At 36.7% G+C, this 18,819-nt stretch overlaps 1 protein-coding gene across 1 annotated transcript; it reads left to right on the forward strand.

Moving 5' to 3' along the window:
- The first annotated feature begins 612 nt into the window (after window positions 1–612).
- Window positions 613–18,111, forward strand: ift81 (intraflagellar transport 81 homolog). The gene is made up of 18 exons (XM_082189032.1): window positions 613–1,054; window positions 1,274–1,377; window positions 1,884–2,064; window positions 3,221–3,310; window positions 3,390–3,455; window positions 4,342–4,452; window positions 4,600–4,684; window positions 5,105–5,268; window positions 5,790–5,885; window positions 7,498–7,644; window positions 10,971–11,120; window positions 14,116–14,244; window positions 14,413–14,502; window positions 14,651–14,737; window positions 15,662–15,733; window positions 15,818–15,903; window positions 17,130–17,175; window positions 17,753–18,111. Exons 1-18 carry the CDS (start codon window positions 911–913, stop codon window positions 17,933–17,935), a joined length of 2,031 nt encoding a protein of 676 aa, XP_082045158.1. The 5' UTR covers window positions 613–910; the 3' UTR covers window positions 17,936–18,111.
- The last annotated feature ends 708 nt before the right edge of the window (window positions 18,112–18,819 follow it).

Raw genomic sequence — 18,819 nt, forward strand, 5'->3', positions numbered from 1 at the left:
TTTATCTAGTGCCCTATATATTGTGCCTGTATAGCATAATTTTGCTCTTATAAAATAAAAAAATAGTCAAATAAATGGACAAAGAAGCTTCAAGAAAAAATTCAGGAAAATATTTTTTAACAGTACTTGGGTTAATACTAGAACAGTACTACATTAAAATAGGCTTAATAATAGTAATTAATAATCATTTTTATAATAACAGACCGCTTAAAGTAATTTTATGGACCCTTAGTTAAAAACCTTGGTTCTAAAGGAAATATTTCATATAATATTTAGTGTGTCATTCCAGATACCTGGCTGGTTATAAGTTAGGTCTTTGAAAAACAAGTTCATTTAGTAACCAGTTGCTATTTGACGTCGAAATAAAATAACACACACTAAATAAAATAATATAAAAATACTTAATTATCCAAAATTCCCAGAGATTAATAGTACATATCACCTTTTTTCCTTACATATATTTTTACTTATATTTTATTATCCATTATTATGTTTTTGTTAGTTGTTTTTTTAAAACAAGTAACTTACTTTAAAAAAAAAAAATGCAGAGACCCTCAAAAGTCTTTTATGCGGACTTTTACTGTAAAAAAAAAAAAAAAGCGTTCTCTTCAGATGACCAACTTCCTGTTAGCAACCAGGCCTTGTGTGACAACGGTTCCTTGGCAGGATGTGTTGGTGTTAGCGGTATACGCAGTTATACTGTTCATACAAGTATTTATGGTCATTTTTATTTAGCTAAAGTCAAATAAAAACCGACATTCTGTGACAGCGCTGTGAGAACCATGATGCAATAAATCGTTCGACACATAACGTCAGCTAACGTTAGTTCTAAAGTCATCTTTTCAACGCATCGCTTGCTAGTCAGGTTTATTTATTTTGTGTTGGGTTTAAAAGCCACAAACCCTTCAAGATGAGCGAACAGCTCAAATTCATCGTTGAACAGCTGAACAGGGAGCCTTTTAAGAAAAACTTAAATCTCATTACTTTCGATTCTCTGGAGCCTATGCAGTTACTGCAGACTTTAAATGATGTGCTGGCGGAAATTGATCCAAAGGTGAGTCAAAAATTATCTTTATTATTACTGGTGCACAATATATAAAAAATTATATAATAAAATATATTACATAGCAGTACATAACAGTATTCTTTATGTATTACATTAGATTTCTATTTCAGAGACTGGAGTGCTTTGCATATCTGTCATGTCTTCCCACTAATAATCATATGTTTCTAACACTTTATCTTGTCTTGATCCATGTATATTTTGTTTCAGCAAGCCCTCGATATACGTGAGGAAATCCCCGAACAGACAGCCAAGAGAATGTTTACTCTTTTGGGGATGCTGAAATACAAACCGCCTGGAGGAATATCTGAAGTGTAAGACAGAAATAGTGAAAAATGAGTATGTAACAGTGCACAAAAAATGTATAGGTATTGTACATTGTAGAACCATTCAAAAGTTTGGAAACATTACTATTCTTAATGTTTTTGAAAGAAGTCTCTCATGCTCATCAAGGCTGCATTTATTTGATCAAAAATACAGAAAACACAGTAATATTGTGAAATATTATTATAATTTAAAAGTAATGGTTTTCTATTTTAATATACTTTTAAATATAATTTATTTCTGTGATGCAAAGCTGAATTTTCAGCATTATTACTAGTCTTCTTCAGTTCTGAGAACATTCAGAAATAACGTTTTCATAACTTAATGGGAATGTTAGCAAAGTGTTCAAGAACATAATTGTTAGCTGGGTTAGATCAGGACAAATGGGCACCATAGTTGGTGCCAAGATCGTTTTCTGCTATTCAAATAAAAAAGATGAAATTGATTTAAGTACTTCAAATATCCAATCAGCTTTGAAATGTGCATTCCTCAACAGAAGCAGTTTTCGTCAGGGTTTGGTGGCAGGCAGTAAGCCTGTGGTGCACCCCATCTTGCACTGGCTGTTACAGAGGATTCCAGAGCTGAAGAAGAGAGCGTATCTGGCCAGATTCCTCTTCAAACTAGAGGTTCCTGCTGAGTTTCTCCAAGATGATATCATTGCTGAGACCTACCACCAGGTATGCCTACTGAACATATGGCTTGGCCTTAAAAAAGATTTGTTTTTAGATTCTATTCTATTCTCTTCTGTTTTATTTCCATGATTGGACCCTGTTTGTGTATATCCTATAGATTCTGTGTGTGCATGATTTTATATTAAAGTCGCATGAAACGGAAGTTGTGATTGTCTTTTCTTCTCTATTGTGACTCTATTGATCTGAGTGAAACAGCTTTTTGAACAAAATGTAGGGCGGTACTTGATTTTGTCCATGAGGAATTGATTGGAAGGTTGTGGTTTTCTATTGGTCGATCTCATGTGAGTGACAGGTTTTCGCGCCCTCACGGCAGTAAACGCATCATCAAAGAAGAGAAGAGATGTTGCTGCAAGAGGGAGGGGAAGTTATTTTGATTCAAGATTATGAGGGCACAGATAAATAGGTTTCTGGTTTCAGGTCTTAAAAAAGTCTTAATTTGCCCTTTTACAAATGAAGGCCTTAAAAAGGTCTTGAATCAGAGCAGAAAGTCTTAAATGCATTGCAAAAAATTAATATCTTCATAAGTATTTTTGTCCTGTTTTACAATACAATTATATAAACATCTTTAAATCAAGATACATTTACTTGAGATGTAGATGTAAATGAAGTCTTCAAGAATTGAAGTGGGTTAATACTTAAAACAAGAACAAATATGTCAAATATCTTCCCTTTGAATTAAGTTGAATTTTCTGAGCCCATTGGCAGGATATTAGTTCTTGTTCAAACTCACTTCATTTTGAACAATTTAACAGAAAACAAGACTCTAGTTCATATTTTATTTCATTTTGCATCTCAAGTAAATGCATCTTGATTTAAGAATCTTGAGAGATTTGAACTGGAAACAAGGCAAAAATACTGAGGAAGAACATGGCTATTTAAAAAAAAATTTTTTTAACAGTGTGATCAGAAGTGTTGCTAATACAACTCATTGTGGTTCTCCCTATACATTTACATTTAAAAAAATTTGAATTATTGTTTTTCCTTCAGTTTAGTTCTTAACATTTCTTTACTTGGTCTTAATAAGTTATTTTAAAAACTGCAATATTCCATAAAAAAAATTAATAAATTGTCCATTTTGATTCTCATGGTGACTCTATTTTTTGTGCGTTTTTCAGTTGTTTTCATTCTATTGTTTTCACAGTATGAGGAGCTGGTGGAGGGATTCAAGAACATCCATAAAGAGTGTGAACAGCTGAAGAGCTCAGGTTTCTCCACCGCTGACATCCGGCGGGTAAGAAAGCCTACACTGCCAAAGTCCCATCTGGTCATGTAGTGTTTTGCATTATATATACAATAATGTGTCGCTGCAGGACATTGTTGCAATGGAGGAGGAGAAGGACCAACTTATCAAAAGAGTGGAGCGTCTTAGAAAGAGGGTAAGGAGCTAAAATCCTATAGAATCATAATGTATGTGAAACTAAATTTAATAATGGAATCACACCTGCAAATACATTTACAGAGAACCATCAAAGAGAGCTGCTGATGTCACTGTTTAAAAGGCTAAAGCTGCCTTCAAACATTTGTGTATGATTGTTGCATTATGCCCCCTAGTGGCAGTTGCACAGAACTTTCAGTTTGGTCCTGAAGCAGCCTTTGCCTTTCGCTTATTCACCATGGTAAAATTAAGGAACAGCGAATGTAAGCTTCTGATAGAAAAACAAAGTATAGGTTTTAGGGCTAATCAATGTAAATATTTATTTAAGAGTTTAATTATAAGAACATAGAATTTAAGAACCAAAAATGTAATGTATAAGAACATAATTATTCATAACCAGCCATTTTACTGAAATAGTGTTTAAAGAATAACATTTTAGAGGAAAAATATTATGTTCATCATTTTGAATACATCACATCCGGTCTGGCAGTCGCATACAGTCTAACCAAAAAAGTTCTGATATTTCAACACATCCGAAAATTCCACATACGCATATGATTGTAACTCCTCACAGCTCCCAAATTGAAAATGAATGACAGTCTGTCATTCGTCGGAGATGACAAGATGATATAACAGGAAACCCCATATAATGCCTGTTAGCAGGTTGCACCCACAGAATTTGGACAAAAGCTATTTTTGTTTGCATAATTATTGATTAATAGTTTAGCTAATTTGGTATTGCTTTCAGCTATTAATCAAAGTATGTAATATATTTTTTTACTGTAATACAAAAACACATTTAAATCCATTTCATTCACATATTTGCACAGAAAATGTGAAAGATCAGTGCTGATTCTGGTTTTTGTGATGTTCTTCTACTCCACTAGGTGGAAGCAGTGTCAAACCACAAGCGCATGCTGGAACTGGCCAGACAGTTGAGAGTGGAAAAAGAAAGAGAAGAGTCTCTTGCTCATCAGAAACAGGAGCAGAAAAACCAGGTAGAGACAGTCTGAATACTTGCAGGAATACATCAGTTTGTGTGTTTATGTCTGAATAAACCCATTGGAGCTCCATGACCTGTCTTCAAGCAATCACTGTCTACTAGACATTCTGATAGCTTAGGCTGTGTTTTGTCTCTGGCGTAGCTCTTCCAGGCAGAGCAGAGACTGCAGAGATCTCATATCCAGCTCAAAGACTTGCAGCAGGCAGCCGCAGACGAAAAGCCAGAGAGTAAGTTGTTATACTTGAGCACACCTGTCCCAGAATAACTCAAGAGTGTTCTTGTTGTTAGAGCTAGTGCTGACAAAATGCAATGGTCATGGGTTCGATTCCCAGCACACACACACACATAACAATTATTTTAAACAAAGCTGACTTTCTATTTATAAAGGATATACTATGTTTAAATTATGGCTTTTTTAACCTTTTGTCATTTTGACCTAGTTTTGTGACCCTTTTTCAATCGTTTATTCCCAGTGTATTTGTTTTTTACTTTGTGATTATTTCTTGTGGTCGCACATTGCAAGTTTCAGAACTCCACAACATTTTCTTTGACATTCACTGAATCTTATTACACCCTCACTGCAATAGACAAGCGTTGCAACACAGAGTGAGATCCCTTTAGAACACACATGTGATCCTAAACCACAGGCCTCATGAAGAGACTTGAGGAGGACATCAAGTTCAACTCCTACATGGTGTCTGAGAAGCTGCCCAGAGAGTTGGAGAACATGAGAAAGGTGGTGCAGTACCTACAGAAGGTGGCGTCTGAGCCTGCTATGGGACAAGCAGAGCTGAGGGAGCTGGAGGACAAGGTCAGCCTGTGCGCATGGATATGAATATTAATGTTAAAGTTCAAACTTTAACAAACACTGCTCTGTACTGTTGAGTATCGTTATGTTCAAAGTTTAGTTTTTTTTGGGGGAGAACTCTCTTTTGTTCAGTAAAAACAGTAACATTGTGAAATATAATTACAATTTAATATCATTTTCTATTTGAATATATTTAAAAATACAGTTTATTGCTGTGATGGAAAATATGAATTATCAGCATCATTACTCCAGTCTTCAATGTCACAAGATCCTTAAGAAATCAAACATTTCTTATTATTATCAACTGATATTACTATCAATATTTGCAGCATCTTTGATGAATAGAAAGTTCAAAATAACACTTATTTGCAATAGAAATATGTTGTAGTAAATGTCTCTGACTGCAATTTTTGATAATTTTATTGTGTCCTTGTTGAATAAAAGTATTTTTCTTTAAAAACAGAAAACTCCAAACCTTTGAATGGTGGTGTATGTAGTAATGAAATGAGCCTTTTGTTCATTAGATCAGAGAAATCAACACCGAGATCAACCATCTGATCGAAAAGAAGATGATGCGTAATGACCCAATGGATGATAAACTCTCTCTGTTCAGACAGCAGGTTAGATGTTATCTCTCTTTTTCCCTTTTCTCCCCTATGTGACTTTGAAAGTTTAAACAGGTGTTGTTCTTCACAATTAACCTGATGGGTCACGTTTATTTTGTTTTGCAGACTATCTTTATTCATGCAGGGTTGAGTAATGTGTGATTAAGTGTTTGCCCCTTAAGCCTTTTAAGCCCAATGTGCCCAGAATGGAAACACAGTGTATAGGTGACCATGTGACCTCTGGCCCAGAGTCCTGCACGTATGCGGGTGAACTGCTCATGTTTGATGCAACGGGTGGAATAATATTTACGTGGTCATTTGAGGTGTGGGAATCAATAGGCATGGGTGAACTGCGGGTCCAATAGCCAAGACTATTTCGACTCAATTCGTTACTCACTGATAGGCAGCTGCTTTCAAATGGTCCCGTGCTTGTTTGTGTTCAAGCTGTCCAGTCTAAAGAACGTCAAAGGTTTCTAATTACAATGTGATTTGCAGCGTTGAGGACAGCGTTCACGCGCTGCAACTGAAGTGATCGACAGCTTCAGTCATTAAGGGAGGGGTCTTTGCTGGCATTCTGTTTATAATCTATTCACAAGTTGAATAAAAGTTTAATCTTTCATGCTGCTAAGAGTATCAACAGCCACGTATACACTGCAGAGAGACAACCCCATTTACGGAATGGGTACGGGTACGGAATTAAATTAGTGCTGTTGTCAGATAACGGGTCGTGTGCACGGTTAAGCACTGCTGGTGCGGGGCAGGTGCAGGTTTACCTAACAGGACCCGTGCAGGACTCTGCTCTGGCCTTCATAACTGTAATGGAGAGATGATGCACTTTGTCCTGCGAGTCTTTGAACATGAAAGAATGTTTGATGTTCTCTGATTTGCTAATACAACAGTGTGCATTTGTTTCATATGTAATTGCCAGATGTCTATTATCATAGCCTATTACATGGCTCTCCAGAATACTTGATTCTGATTGGTCAGTCAAATACTTTTGTATGACAACTAGACTGTATAATTGACCTTTGTCCCACGCAACTGATCTTCCTACACACAGTGGTTTCTGAAGGTCTATGGGGCCATTCACACAGAATGAAACACAGGGCAGTGGATAAAACGCAAGGGATAGAGTACATGTTTTTTTTAAAGTTGAACTTTTTAATTTGAGCGCTGCATTTTTAGAACGGCATTACAAATGCAAGCACAACAGTCAAACACATCTGTCTATCTTGCGTGTGTTTACATTAAAAACGATGTAAAAGCAGCACAATGAAATGCAAAAAACACATTCTGTGTGAACGTCCCCTAATGCCACTAGTGATAATTCTTCTACTGTGCATTGTTTTTTAACATTTTTTTTGACAAATTGCATTTGTTTATCAGCATCAATATTGCAAATTTGCTTTTTTTATTAATGACCTGGAAATATTGCTTTTTTTTTCTTTCTTTGTTGCAACTTTTTAATGAATATATTTATATTATAAACTTTTTAAAATATATTATAACTTAATATATATTCAGGTTGAAATTTTCATTAAAAAAAATTCTCATGTGGGAGACAATAAACCAGCAAAAACGTATAAAAAAATAATAAATGTAAAATGCAATGAATTTGTTCTTTTAGGCTGCTATAATAGTCCATAAGAAGGAAACCAAGGTGGAGGAGTTGCAGGAGGCCCGTGAGGAGCTGGCAGCTGTGGAAAGAGAACTGAACATGAAGAGCAGTCAGGCACGAGAACGGGGCGGAGCGGAGCTGATCCGTGGAGATGAGGTACTGAACACACACAGCACAAAGAAACGCCGCTGCACGTGCTTCAGGGTTTATCTGCTTCTATATAGAAATATTACAGTATTTATTCTATTAAAACTTCTGTATTAACCAGGTTTTTGGCAGAGGGGAATGCCACAGCCCTCTTATTTATTCTCTATTTAAAGAGGACCTATTATGCATTTTTTACATTTTCAACTTAGTGTGCAATGTTGCTGTTTGAGCTTGAAATATATCTGGTAAGTAAGTTACGAAGTGCAAATTCACTCCAAAGAGAGTTATTCTCTATATCTGTAAGCAAGTTTTCTTCCGGGAATGTATACAACACAATACTCTTAATAAATCCTGCCTAAGGCATATGCAAAAAAAGGGTGCGAGGCCTTATTGAGTTGCGTTAGTAGTGTGTTGAAACTCATGGTTATGGTAAGGGGTATGACATTTCCGAAACGCACTCAAAGTGGCTGACCATTTACTACACACTGGTCCAGCCGACCAATCAGAGCACATTGTGCTTTTCAGAAGGAGGGGCTTCATAGAGACAAGAACTAATTAGAGCATTGATGACAGACTGGGAAGAGAGGTGCTGCAGCAATGTACAGTATGGGGAAAAGAATGTGTTTTTTGAACATTCAAGCATGAAAACATTCTAGTAGACCCCAAAAACAAAATCAAGATTTTGTAAAAGGGCAGTCGTGGCTTAATGGTTAGAGAGTCAGACTGGTAACTTGAAGGTAATAGGTTCGATTCTCAATATACCGACAGGAAATAACTGAGATGCCCTTGAGTAAGGTACCTAACCCCCAATTGCTCCCTGGGTGCCACAGCAAAATGGCTGCCCACTGCTCTGGATGTGCGTGTCCCATGGTTTGCAGTGTGTTTGTGTATTCACTACTCACTCCTCCTAATGTGTGTGCACTGACTTGGATGGGTTAAATGTAGAGGACAAATTCCAAGTATTGGTTACCATACTTGGCCTTCACATAATATGGCTTCTTTAAAAAAAAAGTTTTATAAAAAGCCATCTTGCCAACAGTGAATTACCCCTTTAAGCAGCACAGCTCCGATAGGGCAGGTGACAGTTACGTCAGTTGGCCTGAACTTTCTCACACTGCTCTCAGAGCCAGGGCTGTAATAGTTTTTCCCAGGATATTTCCTATAGCAACTGTCAGTGATGAACAGGCCTGTGTCTGTTTCTGAGACCTGTGAACTATCCTGTCCTCACTTTTTGCTGTCTGTCTGCATTTTTTTAACAAGCAGACGTTCCATTCCCTGTCTGCCCTTCGGCAGAGATATTGGCAGGGTGAGCAGATAGAGCGGCACCCTGGCTAAAATAGCCACCATCCCTCCCCCAATTCTAAACTTCCTGCGATTTTATCAGCCTCCCCACGATAACGCTTACTTCTGTCCATGGTTCATCCAACTGTGAACAGTAGCAGCCAAGTGATGGATAGCTGAAACTATAGAGGGAGTGTGTGTCTGTAGATGTGCAAGTCTGAGCTGCTGAAATAGACATAATCCAAGTATGGTCAACTTGTGGCACAAAATACAAGGAAAAAGAAGGGAAGAGAATGGCTTTTGGACCAGTGGGAGACCCATTTATGACCCAAATTAACCAGATAGATGAATCTGATATATATGTAATATGTTTTATGTTGAATTTACAGAATGCTTTTAAAAAGACAGAACAGAACGTGACATCTTATCACAAACCTTGCAGTGCCCAAAGAAATTTTGCATGCTCAAAGTCTAGTGTGACCACAGCCTTAAACCCTAAAATGACCCTTAAAATAAAAAATAAAATAAAAAATAATAATACACAAGTTTAAACAGAATAATTAATATAAGTGCTTTTATAAAATAATAATAAATTTCACATTTCTTATTTTAAATCCTATGTACTTCCATTGTAAAGGCCTGGATATACTTCATTTTCCGTGTTCCGCTCCCTCTGACGCACAGTTACGCAACAAATGCTGTCATTTGAGCTAGTACTTTAACTGTAAACTTATATTGAACCTGCAATAATGCATTTAAATGCTCACGTGTTACTGCTTTGATCGTTTGTGATGATGGAACTTGAGAACACAGCTCAGGATTATTCCTGCTCCCCTCCCAAATTGCTCCAACCTTGTCTGCCCTTGCTGTCTCAAAATACACAAAGCATAAACTCTCACACACAATCTCTGCATGCCCCAAGTGACATACGGCACATTGTGTGATTTCTGAGTTTGCTCTCTGGTGCCTCTCAACATTTATAGCCATTGGCAGTACAGACAGAAGAATAGCCTGAGCGAGTGAGCTGCCAGATGAAGATGTTTTTTATCCCCTTTGGCTGCATGCCTGCGGACTCAGGTTTCTTTTGTTGCGATCCACTGAGATGTCCCAGTGCCACCCTGGTTTGCCCCTTCTTCACACCCCCTCATTCCTCAGAGCTGTTTTCTCTTAGAGATTCTCACCTTACCAGAGACTGAGCCAAGGCCACAATGTTCCCCTGACTTTGTCTCATTGCATCCCTTAGCCCGTACATGCACCTCGGGTGGTGTGTGTGTGAATACCATTTTCCCATGTTAGATGACAGATTTGCTCTGTTTGCAGTCATTAGTGAGACATAGTCACTCAACCAGGGCTCATTGTGTTTGTGATCTGTGTTGATCCTGTCTGAAATATCCAATGTCACATTTTCTCTTTGCACAGCAGATTCTTTTGACCCTGTTGTATGAATTTGGATTTCCCTTTTTTTACTTATTGACTTTCCATGTTATTGTATACATACATACAAGTATTCAATGTCCAAAATGTATAATTCATAAGCATTTACTGTTTTTATAAATTTTTTTCTTTATAATAGTTGACACGTAGGCCTAGTTGACATGAAATATACCTACTTTTTAGGACTATCTGCTGTGTGACATGCTATAGTAAAACTACTTCAAACTGCATTTGGCTTAGTTTTTTTAAATAATAATTATGAATGCAGATTCAATGACCTAAAATTAAACTATGATTAATTGAGAAACAACATGAGTGCTTATGTTTTTAAAAACGCATTTGTCACACCACAGGACCATTTCAAATTAACTAGTGATGGAAAAAGGGAAATTAAAAATTGTGGAAAACTTACATGAAATGGTTATTCCTTTTATATTCATAAATGTATTTACTTCACATCTTGATAAAGGAAAAATATTATTTGACTATTTATTTGAGTAGTTTTTCCTGGATATTTTCTGTTTATTTACCAGCCTTTTTTTTAATTCTTGTTTTTCTTTTTATTGCCCCTTTTCCTTATTGTCTTGATTAAGGTTTTGATTTTTCTGCCTGTGTTTCAGTTTAAGCGATATGTGGCCAAGATGCGTGGCAAGAGCAGCACGTATAAGAAAAAACGTCAGGAGATTGCTGAGCTGAAGGCAGAGTACGGTGTTCTACAGAGGACAGAAGAGATCCTGAGAGAACGACACACAGCTGGACAACAGCAGCTGGTAAGTGCACATTATCCATCATTCTATTGCTCTCTCTCCTTAAGGCCTATAAACGCTCATACTTTGTTCAAACTTTTTTGAACACAGACAAAAAAGCAAGCCAGGCCAACCTTGCTTTTCTTATTACAAATTACTGTCATTTGTATTTATTTGAATTTCAATTTATTTGAAATCCACTTCCTTGCATTAAAATTCAAATCTGCATCCTCTTTGGTACATTAATTCAAATTAAATTCAAATTCAGGTATTGAAATTTCTCTAAATGTTGATAAGCCCTGCTTAATGGCCACCTTTGTTCTGCTTTCATCAATAATGTTTTAGCTCGTGTCTATCAGCGTATCATTTCAGCATTTTATACGCACTGGTACATAATCTACCTTCCCTGTACCCATCCCTGTCTATACAAATTGCATTAATGCTGGAGTTACAGCACCTTCCTGGAAATGACTTCACACCTCTGAATCCTCCCTGCCTCTGACTTGCTGATAGCCCATTTGACTCAGAAAGGCTGAGCTTGGGCTATTTGTGATCACGGCATTTGCTCCCTGTCTGCGTCCTATGCTGTTATTTTTTGAGTAGGGGAATTTTCCCTCTCAGTTTTGCAGTTGGTTCCATGAGCCTGGGCCACAACCCCCCCCCCCCCCCCCCCCCCCCCACAATAAACCGAAATAAATCAGAAAGCTTTATGCTGAAAATAAGATCAAAATACCATGAGCCAAGTTTAAACAATACGGTATGGTGGCTGAGAGAGCCCAATGCACTACAACTGAAGAAAACACATAGAAAAAAAGAAAAAACAAAAAGAACCCCCCCAGCAAATTAAGAAAGCATCTTCATGAGTTGGACAACACAATACTCACAACGCAACTATATACAGAAACACACTACAAATACTCACGACGCAACTAAATACAGAAATGCGCTGCAACATTTCACAGTTAATTGTGTATTTTGTCAAATCATGCAGGCTAATAATATCCAAAAGGCTAAGGAATCTTACGATCAGGATGTTAAAATAAACTAAAAACCCCATGTTTCAGGTCATCGACAACCAGGTTCGTCACTTGTTGGGGTCCACTTGAAGTGTGTCTATATTTGTTTGAGTTGTGAGTATTTGCAGCGCGTTTCTGTATTTGGTTGCGTTGTGAGTATTTGCAGTGTGTTTCAATATTTGGTTGCGTTGTGAGTATTTGCAGGCGTTTCTGTATTTGGTTGCGTTAACTGTGTTGCATTGCATTAGCAACCAGCCAGAATACCCTAGCAACTCCTTGCAACGACCTGGCAACCACCCAGTTAGAATCTCCTAACAACTGCATAGCAATGCCATAGCATAGCATCCACAGCTACCTAGCAACACCTTAGCAACCATCCAGAAACCTTAGCGACACCCTTGCAACTAGAACATCCTTGCAATACCCTAGTGAGCACCTAGCAACCGAAGTAGGAAGTACGAAGAGGTACTGCGTAAAATGCATTTTCACTGGCGCCGTTTTGAATTTTAATATTTTGATACTGAAACTTACATAATAAACATACATTTATTGGTTACCACATTGATTTTTCACAGTAACCAGAGATCTGTTTATGTCTGTTGTCCGATATGTTATATAATATGGACATTTTACAAAATATAAATTGTTGAATTGGTGCATTTTGTTACAGCATTATGTCACTATAACTATTTACAGAACCAAATCGGAACTGTGATCACAGCACTAATAATTTTTTTTTACCACTACTAACATTTGCATATTTAAATTTCCCTGACTAGTCTAACATTTTTAGGAGATGAAGGCAAGTTGAGTTGAGTCAGACTGAAGTGTCAAAATGTGATTAGTTATGTAATCTTCCCAGGATATAATGCTCAGCACATTTCTGTCCTATTACAAAACCCATGGCCGTTAGTTTCATCTTGACCTGTGAAGTTCCCTCTGTACCCAGAGAATAAAGTGCTTTGCACTGCAATTTGTGGCTTTGAGTCCTGACTGTCTGAACAGACACAACCCGTCAGAAAGTGCTTATCCATGACACTAGCCGTGCACAAACACACCAGCCTTCGAAATCTGCATTACATCCAACTTTTGTTATCACAAAGAAAGAAGGAGATGCATGAATAACATGAAACGGCTTTGACAGTTATTTCAGATTTCATAATATCAGAGGAACTCTCTTCACTCTGCGCTCTCTGAACCAGTGATATCATCATAGGTAGCCAATAGCGATTTTTCTTTTAGTTATTTCACTTTATTAAGAAACTGAAAACAGAGAGCGGCTATATAGTATTCAACCGATTTATGAATAAGACCGGGAAATTACCATTCCACTTCACATTGTCCAATGAAATTTGAGCTTGTTGTGCTACATCACGATTGGTTTGTGTATTATACATAAAAATGGACATGGCTGAATTATGTAATATGTAATTTTTTTATTGAATAGACACACTAGCAATCACTAAGAGAGCCATGGTCCGCGGTTCTCGATTGCTTTTGTAAACTAGACAGTGTGGTCACAGTAATGAATTTGCAACCACTGACACAAACTCCTTGTAAAAATCAAATGAGGCCAGGGCACTCGAGATTTTAGAAAAAGTAGAAAGCCTTTATTTATTCATGGCTATAACATTTTTAAAAACATTCATATATCTGCATATAAAAGAGTGAATAGTGGTTATAGCAACAGTGTCAGAATACCAGTCTGTCAAGTCTGAAGCAAGAGCCAAAGCCATAACCCCCCCGGGACATTTATTATGTAAGTAAATGGGGCCAGTTTTGAATTCATTACAAGTTTGTTGCTACAAAGGTTGGCTAACATGGTTCAGATCTTGCTTGATTTGTGCAGCTCGCAGCTAAAATGTTATGAAGTACCACTGATTGGTTACCTTATGCAAATAGTATACTCAAACTGAGAAACATTTCAGTAAGTAATCTAATCAAACTGACAAGGTGAATAAACATTTGTTCTATTTATGCTTTGTTTGTGTTGTCGTGTTCAGCAATCACTGGAGGCTCAGCGGGGGATCTCAGGCTACAGTGATACTCAGGAAGAGCTGGAGAGAGTCTCCGCTATCAAGAGCGAGCTGGACGAGATGAAGGGGCGAACGCTGGACGACATGTCTGAAATGGTGAGCTGGGCCAAGTACATGAATACAAACCGCCCCCATTCTGAATTCACTAAATACCATATAACAAAACATTAAAACTATGTTTCTTTAACTGACTTTTTCATGTGAATGCATTTGGTAGTTTCTCTCTCGGATCATCATCTCTAATGAAGATTTGTGTTAATTTAGGTAAAAAAGCTGAATTCAGTGATAGCACAGAAGAAGTCTGCTCTGTCTCCACTGATAAAGGATCTGAGAGCTCTGAGACAGGAAAATGCGGTGAGTGTTTAGCGTCAAGCAAGATACTGGAGATACAAAGCCATTTGTTTCTCACCCCATACTGAGAATCACTATCAACTACAAAGAGCCAATCAGCATATCAGCTCTGTCAGAATTATATTCTCTTTTGTTTTGCTTGTTAAAACAGGAGCTCGCTCCAGATTTTGAGCAAAAAAAGGGTCAGTATGACACCTGTGCTGCAGGACTGGAGAGCAACAGATCCAAACTGGAACAGGTACTCTATTATGGGCCTCAACCAGGGTTGTGTAACATTCACACTGAATTGAGAGTATATTTTAAATGAAACTCCTAAGACTGAATTGAGACTTGGAGAAATATAATTGTAATTTGAATTCAAGAAAGTAGAATTAAACGTTTAATTCTGCATTTAACTTTTCATTATGAATAACCATAAACATTTTATTATACACACATTTTATTATATAATGTATATTATACATACACATTTCCAGAAACATTCGATTATTAAAAAAATGTAATATATATATTTTATGGTGATAGTAATAATTAAATGTACATTTATTTATATATATATATAGTGTATTTTAGATTGATATACATTATCTATAAAATTTTACTTATTTTTTATTAAATACAGTGAAATTATATATATATTTCATTATATAGAACTAATAACTTTCATTTAATAGGCCATGGTGGAAAATTCTGTTTTTCAGTTAATATTGAAAATATTCAAAATGGAGCCAAAAAGCATGATGGATAAAATTATATTTAATTAATAAACTATATTATTTCATAAATAAAGATAAATTAAATTATTGCTATTATCATAAAAAATGTAATGTATACACCATTGTTATGATATTTTTTGGGGGGGTAATTCATACTGAAAATTTAAATGTATAGTTTTTCATGTATTTGGATTTGGATAGCTAAACAACAAAGTAGGTTTAATCTTATATTTATTTTAAGTGCAAGTATTCCTCTCAGTCCAATTCAGATTCAGGTTCAGTATCCTGTGTGGCCAATGCGGTTCAAATTCCAAAAATAGCTATTATTAAATTCTTGCCTAACCTTGGTTTCATCTTGTCTGTTTTTTAGCATCTTATGAAATACATTTTGGAATATAATTAGATGAGCAGAGCAGACAGTGATTTAATGTCCTGATGTTATACAGGAAGTGAGGACACTCAGGGAAGAGACTGCACAGGAAGAAAGCCGATACCATCACATTAACTGCATCAGAGAGGTAAACACCCATTTTCCTCTTAGACATCAGAGATTTCCAGTCCTGTTGTTTTCTCTCACTCTTTCCTCGGCCTCTCCTTCACAGATTATTGAGAGTCAAATGCAGAGAGCTGCAGAGCAGAGTAAGATCAATCAGTCAATGGACTTACAGGTGCGGAGGACGGCTCTCAGGTACGAAACTGATATATCTGCTATAGAGAAACCTCAAAGCTCCAGTGAAAAGACAGACATGCACAAACACATGAATTCATGCTTCATAACTGATAAACAAATGATCCCTGAGAGACTCTTTTGAGCTCGCAGCTCTCAGCATGCCTGCCTGCCTACTGCTCAGAATGGTTGTTTTTTTCTTTTTTTCACGTCTTTTGTTTCAGCAATGCTTCAAGTATCTATTCACCCATTTTTGATCCATACAGCCTACACATTTAAAAAGTTTAGCACAATTTCTGTTACATGTGGAAGTGGGCGGTAGCCTTGTGGTTAAGGATTTCAGCTGTCAACACAAAGGTTGCAGGTTCAATCCTAAGCAGGAGTGACTCAGGAATTGGAGAATTGCTGTAATCATAAGTTATTTTGCTTATTGTTAGATAAGATTAGCGCAATGAAAGTGTATTTGGATACCTTGCTCAATAGAAAGTAACTAAATGTGACATTTAAAAGGATTGTTCATAATTAGATTGGTCATAATTTCCTCACCCTCATGTCATTTCAAACCTGTATGATTTTCTTTTTTTGTGTAGAACAATAATAATAAATTGTGTCGAATTTATTTGAGAGCAGGATCAGCCAAGCCCCAAAACATAAAAAGACCCAAAAAAGTATTGTAAAAGTGATCAAAATGACTTAAGGTTTTGGAAGACTTAAAAAAAATTTAAATATATTTATTTTTATAAATTTTTTATATAATATTTATTTTACTGTATTTTACAGAAAATAAGTAGCACCTGACAATAAATCTCACTGGGTCAAAATTGCATTGTTGAGAGAAAAACAAAAAACAGTTATGTCTGGTAAATAAAACGAAACGTTTACAAACATTATCCTCTACAACAAATCCTTTCAATTTAATTCAGAGCAGAATAGGGATGAAAAAATAAGTATAAAACAAACATAAATTCTAGTGGCATTTATTATAAACAACATTTATTGTAAATGCCTAAACTAATTTCAGTTAAAGCAAAACTGAATCTACTGGGATGTGGGAAATGCACTATACAAATAAACTTCACATACTTCTCTCATTCGGCACAAATCCAAATGTGTCTGCAAAATGTATTCTGGAAAATACAGCAAGTATATTTGGAACACTATAAGAGTGAGAACATGAAGACAGAATTTGTTAACTGAACTAAAACAACTATTCCTTTAAGGAATCATTGTCTATCCTTCCCTTGCAGAGAGAAGTACATCTCGAACACAGCTGAGCAGGAGTCCTTGGGCAAGGTGAGGAAGACCGTCTTTGACCATCTGTCAAACCTCTCTGACTCATAACTTGGTTCCACCAGGTCGTTCACTTGTCTTTATCTCATCTGTCGGGCTCAACTTGGTGTTAGCGAAGAGTGGGGGGCCTGGCCTCTGACATATTTCGGCTAAACCGCGTGGAGTATGCGATCAGTGTCACGCCACATCATGCCAGTGTTAGAACAAAGCTTGTGTAATCATTGCCCTTATGTCTAACCAGTGGACCACCCTCTCAGCACGGTGGAAGGGGAGACGACGGTATGCCAAACTCTCCCATAACTGCCCGTCCTGCCCTTTAACTGTTTACTGCTGCTACTTTACAAGCTTTCTGAATCCATGAATTACACCAGATTTGACTTCCGGCACATGGGTACAATAAATTGAATGGCTCAGCAAGAATTTGAAATTCGGATAAGGTATCGTGGGGTCAGGTTTTTTGCACCAACCGTGCTTTGAACATATGTAAATGATTGTTTTTATCTCCAATTAGCATCAGAACATGCAGCACTAGACGTGTTTTTCAAAGACGATGAACATTGTGTCTCTGTGGTTCTCTCAGGCTCTACGTCAGCAGGTGAAGCAGGTGCGAGAGAACCAGGAGCCCAATATGAGACAGATGAAGATGTGGAAGGACCTGGAGACGCTGTTGGAGTGCAAGAAGCAGTGCTACCTCAAGGCTCAGAGCCAGGCGCCTATTGGGCACGTCATCCAGGATGTTGGCAAGGATATGCTAGTTCTGTGATGCCATTTCCCATGTGAAAGTTGTCTTTCTGGTCATTAATATATGAAGAAGAATAATAACAATATATACACAATATATATATACAATTGTTTGTATATTATGTATGATAAAACTGTATATTAATACGCATATGTGCATTCTAAAGTAAAAGAAATCTCTGAGAGTTGTCTGAATAAGAGTGTTCAAAGCTGACACACTAACTTCCAACAAGTCCCTAGTCTCAGTTTTGACACGTCTTTAAGAACAGAGCTCCAGTCTATGTGTCCGCAGATAACGCCTGACAAAGTGCTACACTTTGGATGCGCCTGTGCTCCAAGTTATTTTGGGAAACAACAGCCATGACCTTGGCCAGAAAAGCTGTCCAATTTAGGAATTCAGTTAGATCTCCGAATGTTGCTCTGTCATGGTAGTGCTAAAGTAGTAAACACTCATTGTCCCATCATCATACATTTAGTAAAAAAAAAAAAAGTGGAATGGAAAATCCCTGTGAGAAGACTGCTAGGCTAGTTCACTTCTATCTTTGTTTTAAAATTTAAAATAAAATGATTATCTAAACATATTGTATAATATAATAAAGTCATAGAACATATTGTAAATTAACAATTTATACAGTTATGCAGTTGTTGTATTTATATTTTTTAACATTCTAATTTAGAATCTTCAGAATCAGATCCTGTATTCTGCTGGTTCTTTTTAGAACCTCTAGTAAAACTTTCTTTCTCTCTTTCTTTTTCTGTCTGGTGCATTCATCCATCTAGAATGTCATTGTTTGGACAATAATTATTATCCCCAAAGAACCCATAACCATAAGCATATATAAACTGATCATTTCTATACAAATATACATATATATTTCTATACATATATACAGATATAGAGCTCCA

The sequence above is a fragment of the Leuciscus leuciscus genome (genome assembly GCF_965113295.1).
Source record: "Leuciscus leuciscus genome assembly, chromosome: 13".
In the NCBI taxonomy this organism is placed as follows: domain Eukaryota; kingdom Metazoa; phylum Chordata; class Actinopteri; order Cypriniformes; family Leuciscidae; genus Leuciscus; species Leuciscus leuciscus.

Coding starts and splice junctions, on each gene's coding strand:
- ift81 (XM_082189032.1), top strand. CDS start 911: ATGAGCGAACAGCTCAAATTCATCGTTGAACAGCTGAACAGGGAGCCT. Junction 1,378..1,883: donor CCTGGAGGAATATCTGAAGT/GTAAGACAGAAA, acceptor ATTCCTCAACAG/AAGCAGTTTTCGTCAGGGTT. Junction 17,176..17,752: donor AGCAGGAGTCCTTGGGCAAG/GTGAGGAAGACC, acceptor TGGTTCTCTCAG/GCTCTACGTCAGCAGGTGAA.